Source organism: Carassius gibelio, chromosome A1 (assembly GCF_023724105.1).
Source record: "Carassius gibelio isolate Cgi1373 ecotype wild population from Czech Republic chromosome A1, carGib1.2-hapl.c, whole genome shotgun sequence".
NCBI lineage: Eukaryota > Metazoa > Chordata > Actinopteri > Cypriniformes > Cyprinidae > Carassius > Carassius gibelio.
Genome location: NC_068371.1, coordinates 24,999,852 through 25,019,354, shown reverse-complemented (window position 1 = coordinate 25,019,354; position 19,503 = coordinate 24,999,852). Strand labels below are relative to the sequence as shown.

The following is a 19,503-nucleotide window of genomic DNA, read 5'->3' as shown; positions in this document are numbered from 1 at the left end:
TAAATCATGTGATAAATAAACTTAACATTTACAATTTTTACCTCAGTATGTTTCTTCTGTGAGATTCTTTATGTTCGTTATGCTATTTGATTAGATTCCTCCATGAAAGTCTCTCACAGTAACAGGTAGCACGAGCCTCAACATTGTGACATCAAAACCAGAAACTAAATACTCTATCCATTATCAGTCACTGCATAAGCTGAATGTTATACAATCAGAAGAATCATTCTCACATTTCGATGTGTCACTAATTCTTTTTTGGTCACAAGTTTTACTCAGGCTATTTGTCCAGTCGGGCAAATCAAATTCTTAAGCCACTTTTCAGTGAATTTGCATGAACCCATTAAAAGCAGCTAAGATCCTGCTCAACTAAGCTTGTGTTCGACAGGATTCTGCTACTGCAATTCTCTCTGCAGTAACTACAGCAGGAGTCTGTCCAATGATTGTAAACAGTCACTGGGTCCATCAGAAATTTATTTTTTTTGCGGTAATGGGACTAAAACTACTTAAGACCCACCGAATCTGAATCTGAAGATACTTTAAAGGATCTGTGGCCACCCTGTTATCATCATGTCTTCAGCATTGAGATGTTGCTTGGCTGTTGACAAGTGGGGGATCAGACATAGTTGAGGTTTGCCTGTAGTCACTTACCATGTTACAATAGTTTCCCATGTGTGAAACTATGCAAGTAGAACTTCATTCCAATGTCCCATCATCTGACCTTTTAATTAAGTTCTTTGAGTATTTTAAAAAGACACAGATAAGATATGAAAACCGCCCGGTTCTCCATCCGCCTTGCTGCCTAACAAATTATATCACCCACGCTCTGTCACCTTTGATTCATTCTTAGTTGCTTTCAGGCAAATTCACTTTGAACATATTCTTACAATTCTGAACAAAATAACTATTGTTGTCAAAAAGCGTAAGTTACAATCTCTCCTTGGATGCATTTTTTATATTTATAGCAGCTTTTATTAGTTTCAGATTATTTTTTTTAAATATGTCTCGAGGCAAATGTAAGAGCATGCCAGTAATGTCTCTATGACAGATTGGCAGAGGAAAAAACTCAGTCATCCACATATAATAAATTATATATAAGTTTCATATTTTTAAATGAGTCATTAACATTAACATTTTTTTTAAAAATAAATAAATAATTAATAAAAAATAAATTACACACTGTATTTCATCTAGTTACAGGGCAACATTTTTCATATTCATTTAGTTTAACATGAAGTACTATAATACAACTAAAACATAAAACTATAGACATAAAAAAAAAAGAAAAAAAAAAATGCACTGCAAAATTATAATGTGTGTGTGTGCGTGTGTGCCTGTACGCGTGCTTGCATGCATGCGTGCGTGCGTGCTTGTGCGTGCATGCATGTACAGAAGGCAAGAAATGATCTCATTGAGATTGAGTCTCTACATGCCCAATGATTGGATTTGTTTTGGAAACATAATCTTTGCTATAAAAAAAAATAAAAAAAAATAAGTTGGACCTTATATAACTATAAACTCCATGGCCCGTTACAACCACATACTGATGATACCTTATTATGGTATCAGTATGGTATCATTATTTATTTAAAGTAGTGGCTCTTAAACTTGTCACCCATATTTAATGAAATCAAGTGCATTTAATGTCAGCAAAAAAATAAAATAAATAAGGCCACATTTTATCCTGCCTATTTATTTTGCTATGCTTATTGCATGATTTGCTTCATTTTATTATTTGCACTGAGCATTTTCTTTTCTCTCTTGATTGCAACCCTATCAGAACAAACATTACTTATAACACTGATTTAATGTAATTACAGCTGTGAAACACTACAAATGTAAACAGCAGTTTATTGAATATGTGAAAATCTCAAACAGCATTTTACTGTAACATAAATTTAATTAATGATGTTAATTAATTAAACTATGTCACTTGCAGCGGCTGTGTATGCTTGTACATAAAAATACCCATTATGTCTGATTTAAAACTGACAGAGAGGATTGTTGTACATCTCCTGTGCTATTTGCCTTGACTGATGTTATGTATTTATTCTTAGGATTACAGAGTGAACATATTTCTCCGGCAGAAGTGGAACGACCCTCGGTTAGCTTACAGCGAGTACCCAGATGACTCTCTGGACCTTGATCCCTCAATGTTAGACTCCATTTGGAAGCCTGATCTGTTCTTTGCCAATGAGAAGGGAGCACACTTCCATGAGGTCACGACTGACAACAAGCTCTTGAGAATATTCAAAAATGGAAATGTCCTCTATTCAATCAGGTGAGACTCCTCAGCACCAATCAAAATAGTTATAGGTCGTAGATAACATTTTGTGGTATGACTACAGTAAGCAGCAGCTGAGAGTTAATTAATCATTCAATCAATTAATAAAATGCCTTTGTTTTACTGAAATGTAATAGAATGACGTTTGATGAATATATATATATATATATATATATATATATATATATATATATATATATATATATATATATATATATATATATATATATAATATTAGGGCTGGTAATTTAACGTTAATTACGCCCCAGACCTATGTGGATCATCTTTGATTTCATACAGTTGATTGATGACTAAACTTACGGCATGATGGAGTCTAGAGAATATCCCTAAAATTCAAGATATGGGGCAGTTATACAACAGTTCATTAAGAAGTTAATATTGTGTTATTTTAGACACAATGTTGTCTGTTTTGCTCAATTTTGCAAACCAAAATATAAAGAAAAATCAGAACTGTTCATCTCCAAGAAACCCACAGCAGCATTTCATTACTTAATCTACATTTTGAACTAATGTAGTGAACCATTTGGCTCGTTGAACCATTGGCCATAGTCGCGTTGGATTTAATGTGGCGCTGCACAGACCGATCGGTAAGTGACATCAAAGTACAGCGAGAGTAATAATATTATAGTAATAATAGTACAATTAATAAAATTAATTATTAAAGTTATAGTTCACCCAACCAAAAATTACAATTCTGTCATCATTTACTCACATGGTCTAAATGAGTATTTGTAATAACTGCTGAACCTACTTGTAATCTCTGTTTGATGCTTTACACAACAATGACTTTAAATTATCTTGTAATTTCTCCTAATCTGATGTTCAATTAATTCGATTTATTAATCACCACATCATGTAATTAATTAGATTAAAAATGTGAATCGTTTACCAGCCCTAATATATATATATATATATATATATATATATATATATATATATATATATATATATATATATATATATATGATGTAAATAACCAATCAAGACAATGCTGAGGTAAAGAGATTAAATTCCGCAACAGAAAAATGTCAATAACAATCCACCATCCCAGTAATCAAACACCTCAGCTGATGCAGACTTGTGACATTTGAGTCATTCCTTCAGACTCTAAAATGTAACTAACCCCTCAACAAATGCAAGGACAAACACAATGTCATTCAACATCAATCATTGCAGTGAATCCATAGGAAACAGCATGAGGGTAGAAGACAAGTGCTGGAGTAAATAGTGAGGGGTAAATTATGTCAGGCTTTTGAGGAGATATGACGGAAAGCTGTGCAGATGTGAGACGACAGAGGATTCACTCTAACTGAGATCCACGTGGTGCCCTGAGGGAGAGGGAGTGTAATTAAAACATGGCCAATCTGCAGCTGTCAGACTTGTCTTTGCTTTAGTGGTCCCGTTCAGAAATCTCACAACTCATGCAGCTTCAGATGCTCAAATCCCTTCACTTTAAATCCCTTCTTTGTCTGAGTTGTGGATTTACACATTACTCATTCAGAGAATGTAGATGGAATTCCATTTACAATTTTTGTATAAATAAAACTGAACATGTTTTATACTTAGGAAAGCACTATTAAAAACAAGAGGTGTGTGTATAATTTTTTTAATCTATGCTTTTTTCCATAAATTTTTTAGACTGACTCTAACGCTCTCATGTCCGATGGATCTGAAGAATTTCCCCATGGATGTGCAGACGTGCATAATGCAGCTGGAAAGTTGTGAGTAATCTCGGATGACCTCTTCTCATCAAGACCTTGTTGCATAACTCCCCCCACCCCTCGTTCAGATTTGTGTAGAAAGCAGACACTGTTTCTCATTTCATAATGTAACTTCAGCCAGTAGGCAGGATGAGGTAAATAGCAGATTTGATCTGAAACGTGTTTTGGCATTGCCATTCACCTGGCAGGGTCATGCCAAATTATGTCATTATGGAATGGCAAGACCCTGAAGACATCATTAAAATCATCATGGAGAAATAATATATCATCCAAGAAAGTAACTTAAGGACATATAGGCAAGAAGTTATCCATACGTAAGTGCCAAGTGTCTGGTTAAAGATTAGCTAGTGGTCAAAGTGTTCTGTATATCTTTCTAAGAGTTTTCTTTCAACTTGAAAACATACCACAGCTCAATCTTGAATGACTATTGACAAATGGGGAATCTGTCTTCATAACTACATATTTAAGAGTGGCCATGTGCATGTTGTTACGAGTTGCTCTTGATGACAGACAGAAATTTTAAACAGAGTAAATTTTCTCTCTTGGAAATAGCTCATTCAGTAGAATAGAATAGAATAGAATAGAATAGAATAGAATAGAATAGAATAGAATAGAATGATGAGCATACTCACCATCCCTCTGGTAAAGTGATACCATAAAAAAAGTGACAGAGCTATATAAAAACACAGATAATTATATCCGCCACTTCAACATCACACCATGCATTTTCCAATGCAGTTGCAGCCCTGAGGATATTGTACTGGTGAACTGCTTAATGCTTTGTGATATGATTTGTTTTCATGTTGAAGCTGTGTGACTTTTATATGCACCGCAGTTAGTAGTATGCATCATGGCTGTATGGTTTTAGTTTACTTTAATATCAACAATATAGAAAATAAGCTGGTTTCTCTCTAAGAGTACTTAAAAAAATTTCTAGCCTTCTGGAACAGCCCTCTAATATAGCTTCAAACAACATCATTCTACTGAAATCTGCATTTTGATCTTAAAGGGTTACTCCACCCCAAAAATAAAATGTTGTCATTAATCACTTGCCCTATGTCATTCCAAACCCCTAAAAGCTTCATTCAACTTCTGAACACTATGTAAGATATTTTGGATGAAAACCAGGAGGCTTGTGACTGTGTTTGTGACTGTGATTGTGTTCTGAAGACGAACGACGCATTTATGGATTTGGAACGACATGGGGTTAAGTGATTAATGACAAAAAATGTATTTTGGGATGGAGTATCCCTTTAAAACAGACCTTGGATCTTTAGCCAAAGGAATATGTACTAAATCTTCTTTGTCCCATGTGAAACATAAGGCTGCTAAAGGAAATAGTTCACCCAAAAATGTTGTCATTATTTATTCATACACATGTTGTTTACAGAACACAAAATGAATATTTATGAAGATTAAATATACAGCGCATGCAAGTTTAGAATGACACTGAATGTAAGGAATTAATGACAGAATCTGTGGGTAAAAGATTCCTTCAATGAAAGTGAATATTTTTCAGAATATGGAAAAGGCATATTTTACAACATTAACCTCTCCTTCATGAAACAGCAATTCTGAAAACAGCATGTAAAATTCTCTTTGTATTTCTACTAGTTGGCTACACAATGAATGACCTGATCTTTGAGTGGCAAGAAAGGGGACCTGTACAGGTGGCCGAAGGTTTGACGCTTCCACAGTTCATCCTCAAGGATGAATCTGATCTGAGAAACTGCACCAAGCACTATAACACAGGTAATTTTCAAAACATGCTATATAAAACATTTTTAATAAACTGATAAAAACTCCAAATGCTTACTGTAGCAACATGCATTATTTACATGATCCTGAATAAGAAAATGAACTTATTAATATGATTTACTACACCATTTTTTTTTTTTTTTGACTAAATCGGTTTATGTTTGTTTGTTTGTATTTTTATTTTTTTTGAAGACACGCTTACACCTTCTATTAAAAGTGACCCATATCCGATATCTGCATTTACAGCAGGCCTAACTTGACATGGTTCAATGCATTAGACAGTGATATTAAAAGCCCAAACTCTTCACACACCCTATTAACAAAGCAGACTACTTTGTATAGAAAAGCAGATGATTACAGAACATGAATGCAAAGGGTTTAATTTATTGACAGGACTCATAGAAACATTTTTAATGTGATAGGCTAGTATCATCCTTACATCAAAATCATTAATTAGTACCAATTCTTTACGACAGTAATTATGTACACAGATCAGCTGTACACATCTGCGGGTGCTAATTGGCCAGCGGTAGAACTTGTGCTAAGTTAATTGGTCTAATTCTAAGTTCTAATCCACCATTGTATAGTTTTTATCCTCATTAATACCAAATGTGTTCATCGGTGATTGTATATCAAGAGCAGGGACAAGTTTGTGTGCATTTTTAATAGAATGCTTCCACGACAGTTAGAAATAGACTGAAGTGCTTGTCTGTACATGAGCCACTATCACTGATAACAGTGGCAATGAGAACTCAGCATGACTTTAAAAGCACATTTCAGTCCCGGATCGCCTTTTATTTAACACAAACGAGCCAAATTAATACTCTGCTAGTCAACTATAGATGTTTTATTTGTAATAGGTATATCTGTGCCACTAAATGTTTCAAAAACATATGACATCCAACTCGCACTAACTGGGGAATATCGAATCTGTCTGCTTACACATCAGGCTTAAATGTATGTATCCGAATTATATCAGATCTATTTACACATATAAATGAGACCTGAAACTGATCTGAAAATATCGGAATCCATGTGCTTTTTTCCTGCTTACACGTTCATAGGCCATATCAGATCTGTGCCACATGGGAGAAAGCACAAAACACACAGCATAGTCTTGTTCAAAATCAAAAATTCTTATCTCTAATACCATAGAATTCAACTGGATTAGTCTTTGACAAATTATTTGAATAGTGTTTTCTCCCCTTATTTTGCTGTACTAAGCAAGCACGATGATACAGTATAATAGCATTTCATTATTTGCATTTATCATTGCTCTTCTCTACGGCACTCAACACTAACAGCCCAGACATTTGGCCCATTTTTATGTCCACCAGTTGAGAATCACTAATTTACAGGAACAGATGACTGCAAGAGAGGAGAAGAGAGAAAAAAGAAATCCAGGATGATTTTCTAGCAGTCTTGCTTTAATGAGATGCAAAGTTAAGGAACCGCTTTTGTAAAATGATAATTGGAAAAGCTTGTTATCGCATCTCTATGTGTCTCAATTATGCATCCACTGCGCACACCTGGCCTTATCATGGTTGAAACACAAACATCAAGAGTGTGAGAGAGGAAAACACTGTCAGTGAGTGTTCAAAGACTAAATTAAAGTTAGCTAATCTTGTGTATCATGAAAAAAAAATTATTCAGTGCCCAGAATGTTATGTAACACTTTGGCTTAGTGGCGTTGATGCAAACACATAATTGAAAAAAAAAAAAGCTGTTACTTAACTTTGCATTTTATCTTAAATACCAACATGATATCATACAGCGAAACTGGTTGAAACACTGTCATAAGACTGTGAAAAGATTTTTAAAAGCAAACAAAATCAGGATACGCTTTCTCCATGCCTTCAGTCAAGAACAATGTCAGTGCATTGCAGAATTGTACATATCTACTGTACACGTTATCATGGCAAATGAGTCCTTAAAAGATCAAGTTCTCATTAGCTTTGTCAGACGTAATTTAATTAATTGGTCAGTATACTCTTACTTTGCCTTTCATTTTTTTATTCTTCTTGCATTTAAAAGCTGATATTATCCGTCATTTCAGTAGTGCACATATCACAAGACACAGGCCACAAAAATTCCGACTGAAGAGGTGTATGCTTTTATCTATCTGTGTGTTGTGCCTCAGAGGGACTTTCTGACAGGATGAATGACAGATGCTGGTGGGTCAAGGTCAGGTTGCCTCAAACAGTTGTCCACAGCATATAAGGACAAAATGAGAGAGCGACCACCAGCCGTAAAAGACTTGAGAGTCAGGAGAAATGGAAAACTGCAGGGGGAAAAGAATAAAAAGGAATAGAGAATGGCATGGGATGGGAGAAATGCTTAAGATTCAAAGGTCTTTTTATAGACAGGAAATCTCTTTCCAGTTGTGTTCAGGACACTGTATGCTTCTATGCTTCAATATGTGCTTCTACATGTCAGTCACATCATTTCCTGGACTCCCTTCAAATTTCTCACTTAGTAATTGAATCAATATTGGCGCACAAAGGTCTATTGCTATTGATTTGAGAGGTGAGTGTCCAAATGAAGGGTAAGACAATTGCTAATATCTGTAGCTTTATATAAATTTAGATTTATTTATTTTATAGATAAAATACTTCCTGTATGTATTCAACAGGAAGCAATAATATATTTGGACCCACTTTATATTAAGTGGCCTTAACTACTATGTACTTACATTTTAAATAATAATTTAGTACAATGTACTTATTGTGTACATACATGTTTTTACATTGTACTTATATAAAAAAAAAACTACATGTAATTACATCTGTATTTAATTTCTGTAATTGCATTTATAATTACACTGTTGACCCATACTTTACACCTTAACCCACCCTTAAACTTATCCATACCTCCAACCCTCTCCCTAACCTTACCCCTATCCCACCCAATAGCAGCAAAAGTGTTTTACAATACAATATGAACACAATAAGTACATTGTACTTATTTTTTATGTAAGTACAAATTAGTTAAGGCCACCTAATATAAAGAGGAATCATATAATTTATATGCATCAATGTATATGAAATAAGCCTCTTTAAAAGAGGAAAAAAGAGAAACCATTTGCTTCATATAGGGGGTGTGAGTGAATTTTTATTAAAAAAAAAAGTATATATCTTTTTTTCTTATCAACCCATGCACTTGCTTGAACCCATTTTCTTTCTTCTCTTTCATACTCTTTGGCATGTACTGTACAATGCTTTGTTGATCTTCCTTAATACAGCAGCAATAAAAACCACAGGTCCAAGCCTGCAAAAAACACTGAAGCACATCAACCTTTTAAAAAGGCTTCTGGAGAAGAAACTTCCAGAAGTTGTGTTAATTTAATACTGCTCTATCTAGGCTAACCTGATGCAAAAGTGCTAAAATGTTGACAAAAAGGGCTGACAAAGTAATTTGGTCTCTGGCTTCAATAATTTCCCACAATATTTTTCATCAAGGCTGTAATACCTTTTTTACAGGCCCTCTTTCTGAGTAGTCCTTGGTGGATAGAGGATCAGACCAAGGATCTCTGAGACAAAAAGCCACTCTACTGTTCAAGCGTTTAGAAAAGTGTGTTGCCAAGTTCTATTCTGTTACATACATTTGCAGACATTACTGTAGTAATACTACAATTTATGCACTAAAGGTATATACAGGTACAGTACATTTGCATTTTGGGGTATTGCAACTGCAGTAAGCTGTCTCTACAAAACTGAATAGATCAATTTGACTGTCTGAATGCATTTTAGAGGTATTCAGCCATGCTGACCAGTATACAATACGTTAATATCTTAGCAAATTGGCCACAGTCATCTCTGCTTGACTGAAAACCTCCATACCTCTGTTACATTTATATAGTAAGAAATCAATAATTCAGTACTCAGTATTTCTCAATTCACTCACAGACCACAGATTTGTCAGTCTGGCGTTATGAAAATATACCACACTTTTTTATAGGGTGTTACACATTGCAAAAAAAAGATTGGGATCTTTCAGATAAGCAAGTAGAATGATAATCAAACTGTCTATTATGCAAGGAAACATTTTTACTGCATGCTTTCTCTATGGTGTTATTGTATAAATGAAATGTACCTATAGGCCGTTTCCCTAATCTTATTACTCATACCACCAGTCCCCGATGACCTTGGGGTTTTTATACCAAAGGGTACAGGGGCACAATAGCTGCTAAAAATCACATTATCCTTTAAACATCACAATGACGTTTTACTTGCACCATCAGTTCATTAACACTTATTTAAATGTGATCTCCCCTCTCTAGTGTGACAGAATGGACACAGGGCCTTCTGCATGATTGCTCAGACATTTCCTTCTCTTCCACATGAGACTTGCTGCTCTGTCATGTTGTCTAGCACACTTATACATTTGCTTAGAGCTCCTGAATCTTCCGTCAGTTGAGTCATGAAGGATGTGAAATAACCACATGGCACAGCTTTAGTGATGTCACAGTGGGTTTTCATGCCTGAGCTACTGCAGAACAAGCCTATCAGTGAAAGATGGAGTAATCTTTGGTTTTTCTATGTTAATTAAGCAGTGCACTAAAAAAGTAGTCTCCGCCAGAGCTCCAAAAAATAAAGATTTCTTTTCTGCAGGTACAGGTTTCTACAAAAACATTAAGCAGCACATTAATAATACATTGATAATAAGATATGTTGAGCAGCAAATCAACATTGGAATTAAATTAAGGATTTCAATTTTCTGAAGGATTGTAAAATATATTATGCAATATATTTAGAGTTATATATAACACATGTTCCTGTGGCTCAAGTGGTAGAGCATTGTGTTAGCAGCGCAAGGTTGTGGGTTTGATTCCCAGGGAACACATGTTAGGTAAAAACTGTTAGCCTGAATGCACTGTAAGTCGCTTTGGATAAAAGCGTCTGCTAAATGCATAAATATAATATGTAAATTTTTTTTTTTTTTTTCCTGTATTTTGTATTAAATAAATAAATAACCTTCCCACCCCATACTTTTATGAATATTTAAAACAAAAATAATAAACGAATGAATGCTTTGAATGTCACTCAGTCACTTTTGTTAAAAGCACCTGGCAAATATAAATGTAGCTGAATATTATGAAACTCATTGAGAGCTACAGTATGATGTGGGTTCTTGCACACATTTCTAATGGAAAATTGTGGCTGCAACATGTTTACCTGACATTTCTAACAGTATTTCAAATCATTCACACAATTCAGAAAAAACCTTATACATGTTAGTCAGCTTGATGACATTAGGATACATGTAAATCAACCAGCAACAACATTAAATGACAAAAAACAATATATATAAATAATAGTGTTTAATAATGGTATTTAGTTTTGAGAAATGGTGTGTGTGTTTGTGATAGTGATTAGTTACATTGCTTCGACATTAGATGACAACAAGAGACTGTCTTTGTGAGGGAGTCAGCGGTAAAGACTTTTATATTGAAAGAGACTGAAACAGGGTTGTAAACAAGAACGTCATTTCACTTTCAACACATTCCCAATAGAGTCCCAATATTCATACTATCCATCCTAAATATCATGTGAGATCAGAATAAGTATGTGCCAAAGCATAGTTTATGGAAAAGTGTATGCCAAAAGTCCCCAGGTGGTCTACTATTTTAGGAAGATTTTTTTAAGCGTGGATCCATGTACACTCTGGCTGTGTTCCAGTCCACTTTTTTCATGCTCTTCACTCGCTTACTTCCCTCCATCTTGTTTACTCCGTTATACATCATTGATTACACTGCATGAGTGCCCACTGCTGGTGGAACCATATGAATGGGCTGAATTGGAACAACCTAAGCCCTTGATCACATAGAATCCATGGTCCCACTTTATATAAGGTGGCCTTAAATACTATGTACTTACATAAAAAAATAAGTACAATGTACTTATTGTGTTCATATTGTATTGTAAAACACTTTTGCTGCTATTGAGGTGGGATAGGAGTAAGGTTAGGGAGAGGGTTGGAGGTAAGTAAATTGTAAAGTATGGGTCAACAGTGTAATTATAAATGTAATTACAGAAATTAAAGACAGATGTAATTACATATAGTTTTTTTTATATATATATAAGTACAATGTAAAAACATGTATGTACACAATAAGTACATTGTACTAAATTATTAATTAAAATGTAAGTACATAGTAGTTAAGGTCACTTAATATAAAGAGGGTCCGAATCCATTATGGAGTTGGTTTATCGTTTAAATTTTTCCCCTTATGAATTAGTTTGGTGCAGCATTCTAAATGTATATAGGTATGCTTGGGCTGTTATAAATTAAATAACAATAATAATAATAATAATATATTATATGTTATAGAGTTGTTTGGGGTGGGGATAAATTAAACACAATCTATGATGACATCATAGTCTTGCTGCATTGTGGTCAATAGAGTGGCCTGAAGTGTGCATAGCAGTGCAAGCAGACTCACTCCCTAAGTCAAAATTGAGGGGTCGAGAGCATGTCCATGTAAACTTCCCTCATCACCTCGATGAAGTGGAATGCACTTCAAAATGGCAGCAGGGATTCCCCCGAGGGTAAATGATTGGTGAAGTTTGCAAGTGTGTGTCTAAAACTGAACTGGAACGCAGCCATAAATGGCTAATATTGCCCACAGATGTGTTACTCATATAGTTTTGAATGGGGGGAAATGCAACGCTCAATATGACTCTTCTGTGTAAAAGAGCCAATTTTTATTAGATACAGTAATTGATTGTGTCACTGTTGCTGCCGTTAGAAGTTCTGCTTGCTATATAAACAGTCAAGGTTCTGAGACATACGCTAAGGATTGCACATGCTAGATACTGGCATGTCTAGCCTGAAATAAAATTAAAAATGTAACACTATTGGAGCATTAGAAACAACATTTATGAGACAATTGTTGTCAGATTTAATTGGTGGTGATTTCAGAATGAAATTTAATCGTAAGCTTGGCAAACAGTTTTGGAGAATTTGATGTTTTCCCATTCAAAGAGATAGGAGCTACACTTGCATGCCCAAGAGGTGTTTCAAAGATGGCTGCCGAGTGACACGGCTTAAAGGAACTTTGCCACAATCCATTATATTGGATGCGTTCATCGTCTCTTAAAGTGACCGCACCTTATTTAGTTACTGGCTGCTGTAATGTTAATCCAAGAAAATGAAAGAAAATCACTCACTGCTCTTGACTGAATTACTTTGTAGTTTTAACAGTCAAACCAAAAATTATTCAGACACCAGGTATAATTTTTTATATATATGGCAAAACTGGAATAATGTGAGAAATGTTAAAGGTGTCTGAATAAATGTAGGTTTGATTGTATATTTCATTTTTACATTGAAGACTATTCAGTGCTATTTTACATTTAATTGCTTGGTTTCTGTACCTTGACACCCACAAACTTGAAAAAAAAAAACTCCAATGTGGAATTAGTTTATAACTTTTTCAAGCACTTTATGATGCATTTTGGAAACAGGAGATGAGCCCCTTTTCTAATGCACCACCTAGCTTGATAAACCACTTCTCAAAGACTTACTGTTTGTCAATTTTATTTGGGTAACACACATATTCTGAATGCCTCTGGCAGAATTCGAATGAGCCATTTTAATCTAGATTAATCTAGATTAATTTCAAAATGTAAATGTACATATATTTATATATCGGCTCAGAAACTGGGGAGGTAAATCGAATACATTATACTACATGAGTCTGAAATCAACTGTATTATCCCAGGATGATTTATCCTGCTGTGTTGTTTCCTGAGCCTGGAGCACATTCCACTTGTGCAATGTAGGTGCTGTCAGGCTCCATAATGTCTCCTGGTTTTTGTTCTTTTCCCTTTCTTCTTCCTCCTGTTGTTGTTTCTCTCACCTCTCTCATTTAGTCTCTCAGGGGTTTTTATTCTCGAGTCACCTCAACAAAGCGGTGACAGCTCCAACCATTCAAACTCCAGAGGAGACTATAAGTGTGTGTTTGTGTTAGTGTGTGTATGTTTGAGAGCGAGTAGGTTACATTCCAGAGGGAGCATTTTTGTGTCAAACACACTCCTAAAAAACTACTGTACTTGTTTAGGCACATATAAAATATTACATTTATCTAGATTTAAACAAACATTCATTATGTGCCTCGATATAAATATTTTATTTAAGTTTACAGATTTATTTATTGAGTTTAAGTCTATTTTCCCCAAATGTACTCCAGCTAGTAGGGCAGTGTGGAATAATACAAATTTAAAAAAATCTCCCAGGGACTTTGGAACAAAAGATACAGAAATGGTGAAAGCTGTTTCCCTGCTTTTCAGGAAAGACAAGCCTCGCAGAAATATGTTTTGAGAAAGCAAATGCTTAGTAGCAGAGAACAAAAAGACAGATTGCAGCTGAAAGCTCTCAGACCTTCTAAGTAGGTACTCACTTCCTTTCATGCGGATTTTGTATCGAAACGTAACAGTCTGTAACAGCTCTCTAAAATCGTTCACAATCCACATATGAAACAAATATCTACTTTTACATTTAAATTAGCACACTTTCAGTTTGTGGCATTAAGGTTTTGCAATGTTGGACAAATTTACATGTTTAATAACACATTATTTTCAGACTAAATCAGGTATTTGTGATCCTTCACAACATTGTTAGTACTGTAACATCATTCAGTAACAACCTTAACTGAAGGCTGTATGACATGGTAACATCGTTATATATTTAAAAAAAAATGTAACATTGAAATTAATTGGTTTTATTCCAGTCTAAATTATGAACATCTCTGAATCAACCAAAATACACTAATTTATACCAACATAAAGCTCAGGTTATTAATGTAACCTTGGTTCCCTGAGAATGGTTTACTGACACTTTTGGGGAAACTCTAATACTGAAGCCGGATTTGTTCTTGTTTGTGATCGTGTAGCTCCCATTGCATCGCTGATGCTTTTGAGGAATGCATCCAATGGCACCGTGCTATAAGCAAGTGCACAACAAAGCCATTTTGTGAGCCCAGCCCCGGAGCACTCTCACTGAGGGACCCTGTAAGCATGAGCCAATAATGAGACCCAAGCCATTTAGGCTGAGGACTATGTAATTTATAAGGGGATTAGGTAGAATTACGTGGACAAAATCCATGCCTGTAGGGCAGGGATGTCCACTGGGGAAGGTAGACGGCGATGACCAGCCAGCTGACATAGAAAATGTCACCAATAAAAATTCGCTGGACCAAACCCAGGAGGAGGCCATTCCTCTGTTGGACAGGGCCCTCACACCTATAGGGCACTGCAAGCCAGCGTTCGCCAAGGCTAAAGCATCCACTATCCTGTGTGTCTCTGCTTTGTAACTGGCAGCACTTTAGAGCGGCCTCCAAAGCACAAAAAGAGCTGCTCTGAGTGCCTAAACAAACCAGAGCATACAACATGCACTGTAAGATCCTGAACCAGGCAGAGTGGATTGGGACCCTGCTCACCATCTGAATGGAGGACCGCCAGAAGTGTGATGAGTTGTGGTCTAAACAGAGTGGAGGCACATAGCTGTGTCTTGGTTTGAGGATGAGTCTACAGTCGTTAGACCCAAAACAGGATTAGCCAGCACTGAGAGAATGATTCGCTGTGATTGCTGCCACATACTCTTAGAGCGTGGAAGGAGTGTGTCCCTTATCCAGCAGCTCTTGTAGAAAGCTAGCACGTGGGGCATGTCAGAAGAGGATCAGTCTTCGCTCCGTGCTGCACACCAGTCGAGAAGACTGACCATTTATGGGCAAAGAGATGTATCTAGACTGAGCTATTGCTTTCAAAATGGTATTAGTTACACTCGTGGAGAGCTGCAAAGACTCCTGTCGAGGGGTCAAACATGAAGGTCCCACAGCTCATTTCCTTCTATGGCGGTGGGCAGCAGGCTGAGCTTCTTTCTTCTTTGGTTTCTTGTTTGTATTGTTGACAAGGATGATCTTTGTCACTGAAGGAGAAAAATTCGGAGAAAATGGTGCTCAAAGTCAACTTTTATAGAGGTTGGCTTCTCCCCTTTTGGCAGGATGAAGTGCCTTGCAGCTACGTGAACATGAACAAATCAGGCTTCAGTATCGGAGTAAACAGGGGTTACCCCAAAAGTGTCAGCATCACAATGGGAGAGACCGTTCAAAAGGGAACTAACTTTTATGGGTTAATATGTCTTTAAGGAAACACTTGCAGGTTACCACTTTTTACAGTGTTAATTTTTCCAAGAGACCTTTATATTAATATGAGTCAAATAACTTTACTAACTCAATCGCTTGATTTGCTAAATTATGCACACGATTTATAAATCGAGAGAACGAACTAGTAAATTGTGCACATGAATTAGCAAATTGATGGATCGAATTAACAAATCGAGGGAATGAAATAGTAATCGTGTCCACGTTTTAGTACATTGAAAATGTAGCTGTTTCATTTGCCATCACAACAAAAAAGTACTTTTTAAAATATATTCAAATAGAAAACAGTTGCAAAATGCATTCGTCGCCCTATTAAAACCACAAAATAACCAAACATACCAGGTTTTAGTAGCTTAAATCCTCATCTATAACTTCATATATCCTTTGTCCACTTTTCTTTCTGTTAGGCAAGTTCACATGCATTGAGGTACGTTTTCACCTGGAAAGACAGATGGGCTACTACCTGATCCAGATGTACATTCCCAGTCTGCTAATCGTCATCCTGTCCTGGGTCTCCTTCTGGATTAACATGGATGCCGCTCCTGCCCGTGTCGCCCTGGGAATCACCACAGTGCTCACAATGACAACTCAGAGCTCTGGATCCAGGACATCCTTACCTAAGGTCAGAGTGCATGCAGTATTAAAACAAGTCTCTTTTTCACATTTGTAAAAAAAAAAAAGGATCCTGCATCACTGGTCAGAATTGGGGTATAAGTTCTACTAGCACTTCTACACATCTCTTTTTCTGCCATTCATTCTCAGTTATCCTTTATTAATGCAGCCCAGAGTGGAATGTGCAAAGTGGATCCATGTATGAAAGCAGGCATTCTGTGTGTATTGCATATGCGCATGAATGTAACATTGTTATGCAACACAATTACACATTCAGAAAATAGGCCTTTTTACCAGGCAGAGAATTATATCTGATTCATAGTGGGGATAAGGACAATATCCAGACGGATCCCTATGCTGTTCAATATTAAAATGACTGGGCTGTTATGTAGGCTTTAATGAAAAGGCAAAGGCTAACTAAGGTATATGAGAACAAATGTGTTTGTGTCTATCTGTCATGCAGGTGTCTTACGTGAAGGCTATTGATATCTGGATGGCGGTGTGCTTGTTATTTGTCTTTTCTGCCCTATTGGAGTATGCTGCAGTCAACTTTGTTTCACGGCAACACAAAGAACTCTTACGATTCCGACGGAAAAGAAAGAAGTCCGGCAAGGTATGGACTGAATCCTCATTATGAAAGATAGATTGCATCCCTGTGTTTTGTCACACACGTGTTGACACAGAAGAGTCACGCTCAAGTGTTAACAAATTTGTCTGTTACCCATTAAAGTCATGAAAGGTAAAGAACGTTTTGAAGCAAGTTTATATAAATGCTGATGCACGCCAAGTGAAGCAAGTAATTGTAGTGCTTTGAAAAACATGACTGTGAGTGTGATATTGCTTATAGGCATGGCCATAACCAGGGTTTAAAAATTGGTGAGGTCTGGGGTGGGGTTAAGAATTGTGCTATTATAACCCCTACAAATACAACTAATTATATTCACTAACACTTTAAAAAAGACTGACATGTAGATGATTGTGAAAGATGTTTTCTGTTTTGGAGGGATGAACAATTTTAAATTACACCATTTTATAAAAATGTTATTTTATTTTATACAAATGTGATAATACTTTACTATGAAGGTTAGGGGTGGATAATTTTATCAGTTTGTTATTAATTATTCAACTATGCATATTGCTGTTGTAGTTTTTATTAATAACCATTGCTATGATTACTTTGTCTAGTGCTCTTGTGAATGTTTCTAGCTTGACTTTGTGAAAATGTAATTACTATATTTAACAAAATAGCATAGACTTCTTCATGAATAGAGTTTGCATATTTAACTTTTTTGATTACTGTCAGTTTAAGTACTGGCAATGCTGTCTTGCCAGATATTGCTACAAAAGCAAATAAAAATATAAAAACAAATAAAAATAAAAATGAAATTTAAATCCTTTGAAAATAAGATAAAGGTATTGCTAAACCGAAACGGCAACTTCCCACTTCATTAACTTTCTAAAGCGTCTAACTATTAAGTAGAAAAGATAAGTTCAAAGATGCTTAATAAATGTATCTGGTCTGCACCCTCACTCACGACCCTCTCAAGCCCCACTTACTTCACCAGCTTCGGGCAGCAATCATTTTCATATCATGGATGTTAAACATTCTTGCAAAGTGTCTAAACTGAATTTTCTTGCTCTGTGAAAGAAAATAATTATTTTTAATGCCAGGGTAGAACTGTGATTCTCGGTTTGGAGTTAACTGGTTAAATAAATTATTCAATGACTCACTCCTATAGACAGCCACTTGTTTCATTTCAGAATGAATCGCTGTTTTTGAACTTTTCAATTAAATATTCAATGATTCACTTTTAAAGACAGCCACTCAATTGTCTGGAATGTGCCAACAAAGATAAGCATTTGTTACGAATCGCAAATATTTAGGGTTTAGCGTTAAATATAATTCTCTAAAATATTTTATAAACAGACAAATTATTTGTCAAGTTCAATTAATGGTAATAAAAGATAACTTTATGCAAAATTACTTCATAAGCAGATAACTCTTACACATTATCATATAATCACCATAACATATATATTTTTTTAATCATGTCAGTAATAAAACATTTAAAAAAAGGTGATAAAAGGTAAATAAATAAAATAAAATAATAAAAAAATAATAATAAAGCCTATTAAATATTCTAGCACCTAGAAGGTTCAAAGAGAAAACAGTCGCATATTTAACTGGTTAGTATAACTTCTAAAAAGAGAACCCAATAACATTCACACAGCACTAAAACAAAAAGTGAATTTAAAAATCCTTAGTGAAGAAGTTTACCCTGAATGAGGAGAAACTGTCACTGCAATTGGATTTGACAGTAAGTGAAGCGGATGATTGGGAAACTGTCAGAGTTTCTGCACCTTTTTGACTCTGCTCAGATAGATTCAAAGCACACAGACAAACACAGATTAACTGATTGAATGTGCATGTTTTGGCAGGAATTGTATGAGTTGATGTGATGCTAGGAGCTATGGTGTTAAGTTTGAAAAACTGGTAAAGTTAGAAAATTAACACCCTTGTGATTTTTTATGATTGTATAACACAGTTAAAATGTACATTTAAATCTATCGATTAGAGTCAAATTTATTTACACTGGAATTACACAAACCAAGACATTGTTAGTCTTACACTTATACAACACTGGCTCCTAGAGGACAGAAGTAGTCAGTCTGTCCTTATTGCATTCCCAGCAACTAACCAAACATATTGCACACATTATTTCAAGGCTGAAGCCTGATAACTAGTACAAAGGTCAGACTGATATTTAGGTCTTATTATATACTTAATATCGCATGTGACCAGAGATGTTATTTCCCCTCACAGTATGGAGCTGGAATAATATTGGCATCATAATATGAAGCTTAGCCAGTTTAATATTCTGACAATTTTTAGAGAATTATTATTATTATTATTATTATTATTATTATTATTAAAGAAACGGTGC

The 19,503-nt window shown here is 35.4% G+C and overlaps 1 protein-coding gene across 3 annotated transcripts in view; it reads left to right on the top strand.

Moving 5' to 3' along the window:
• The window catches only part of LOC128016548 (glycine receptor subunit alpha-3-like), a 49,191-nt gene that overhangs the window by 24,856 nt on the left and 4,832 nt on the right, over window positions 1–19,503 (top strand). For 2 of the 3 annotated variants that reach the window (XM_052601157.1, XM_052601149.1), the window contains exons 4-8: window positions 2,058–2,281; window positions 3,944–4,026; window positions 5,641–5,778; window positions 16,354–16,568; window positions 17,022–17,171. In XM_052601157.1, coding sequence (XP_052457117.1) covers window positions 2,058–2,281; window positions 3,944–4,026; window positions 5,641–5,778; window positions 16,354–16,568; window positions 17,022–17,171 — 810 coding nt within the window. Of the gene's footprint in view, window positions 1–2,057; window positions 2,282–3,943; window positions 4,027–5,640; window positions 5,779–16,353; window positions 16,569–17,021; window positions 17,174–19,503 lie in introns of all 3 variants that reach the window. The other variant, XM_052601167.1, reaches the window with a different exon arrangement.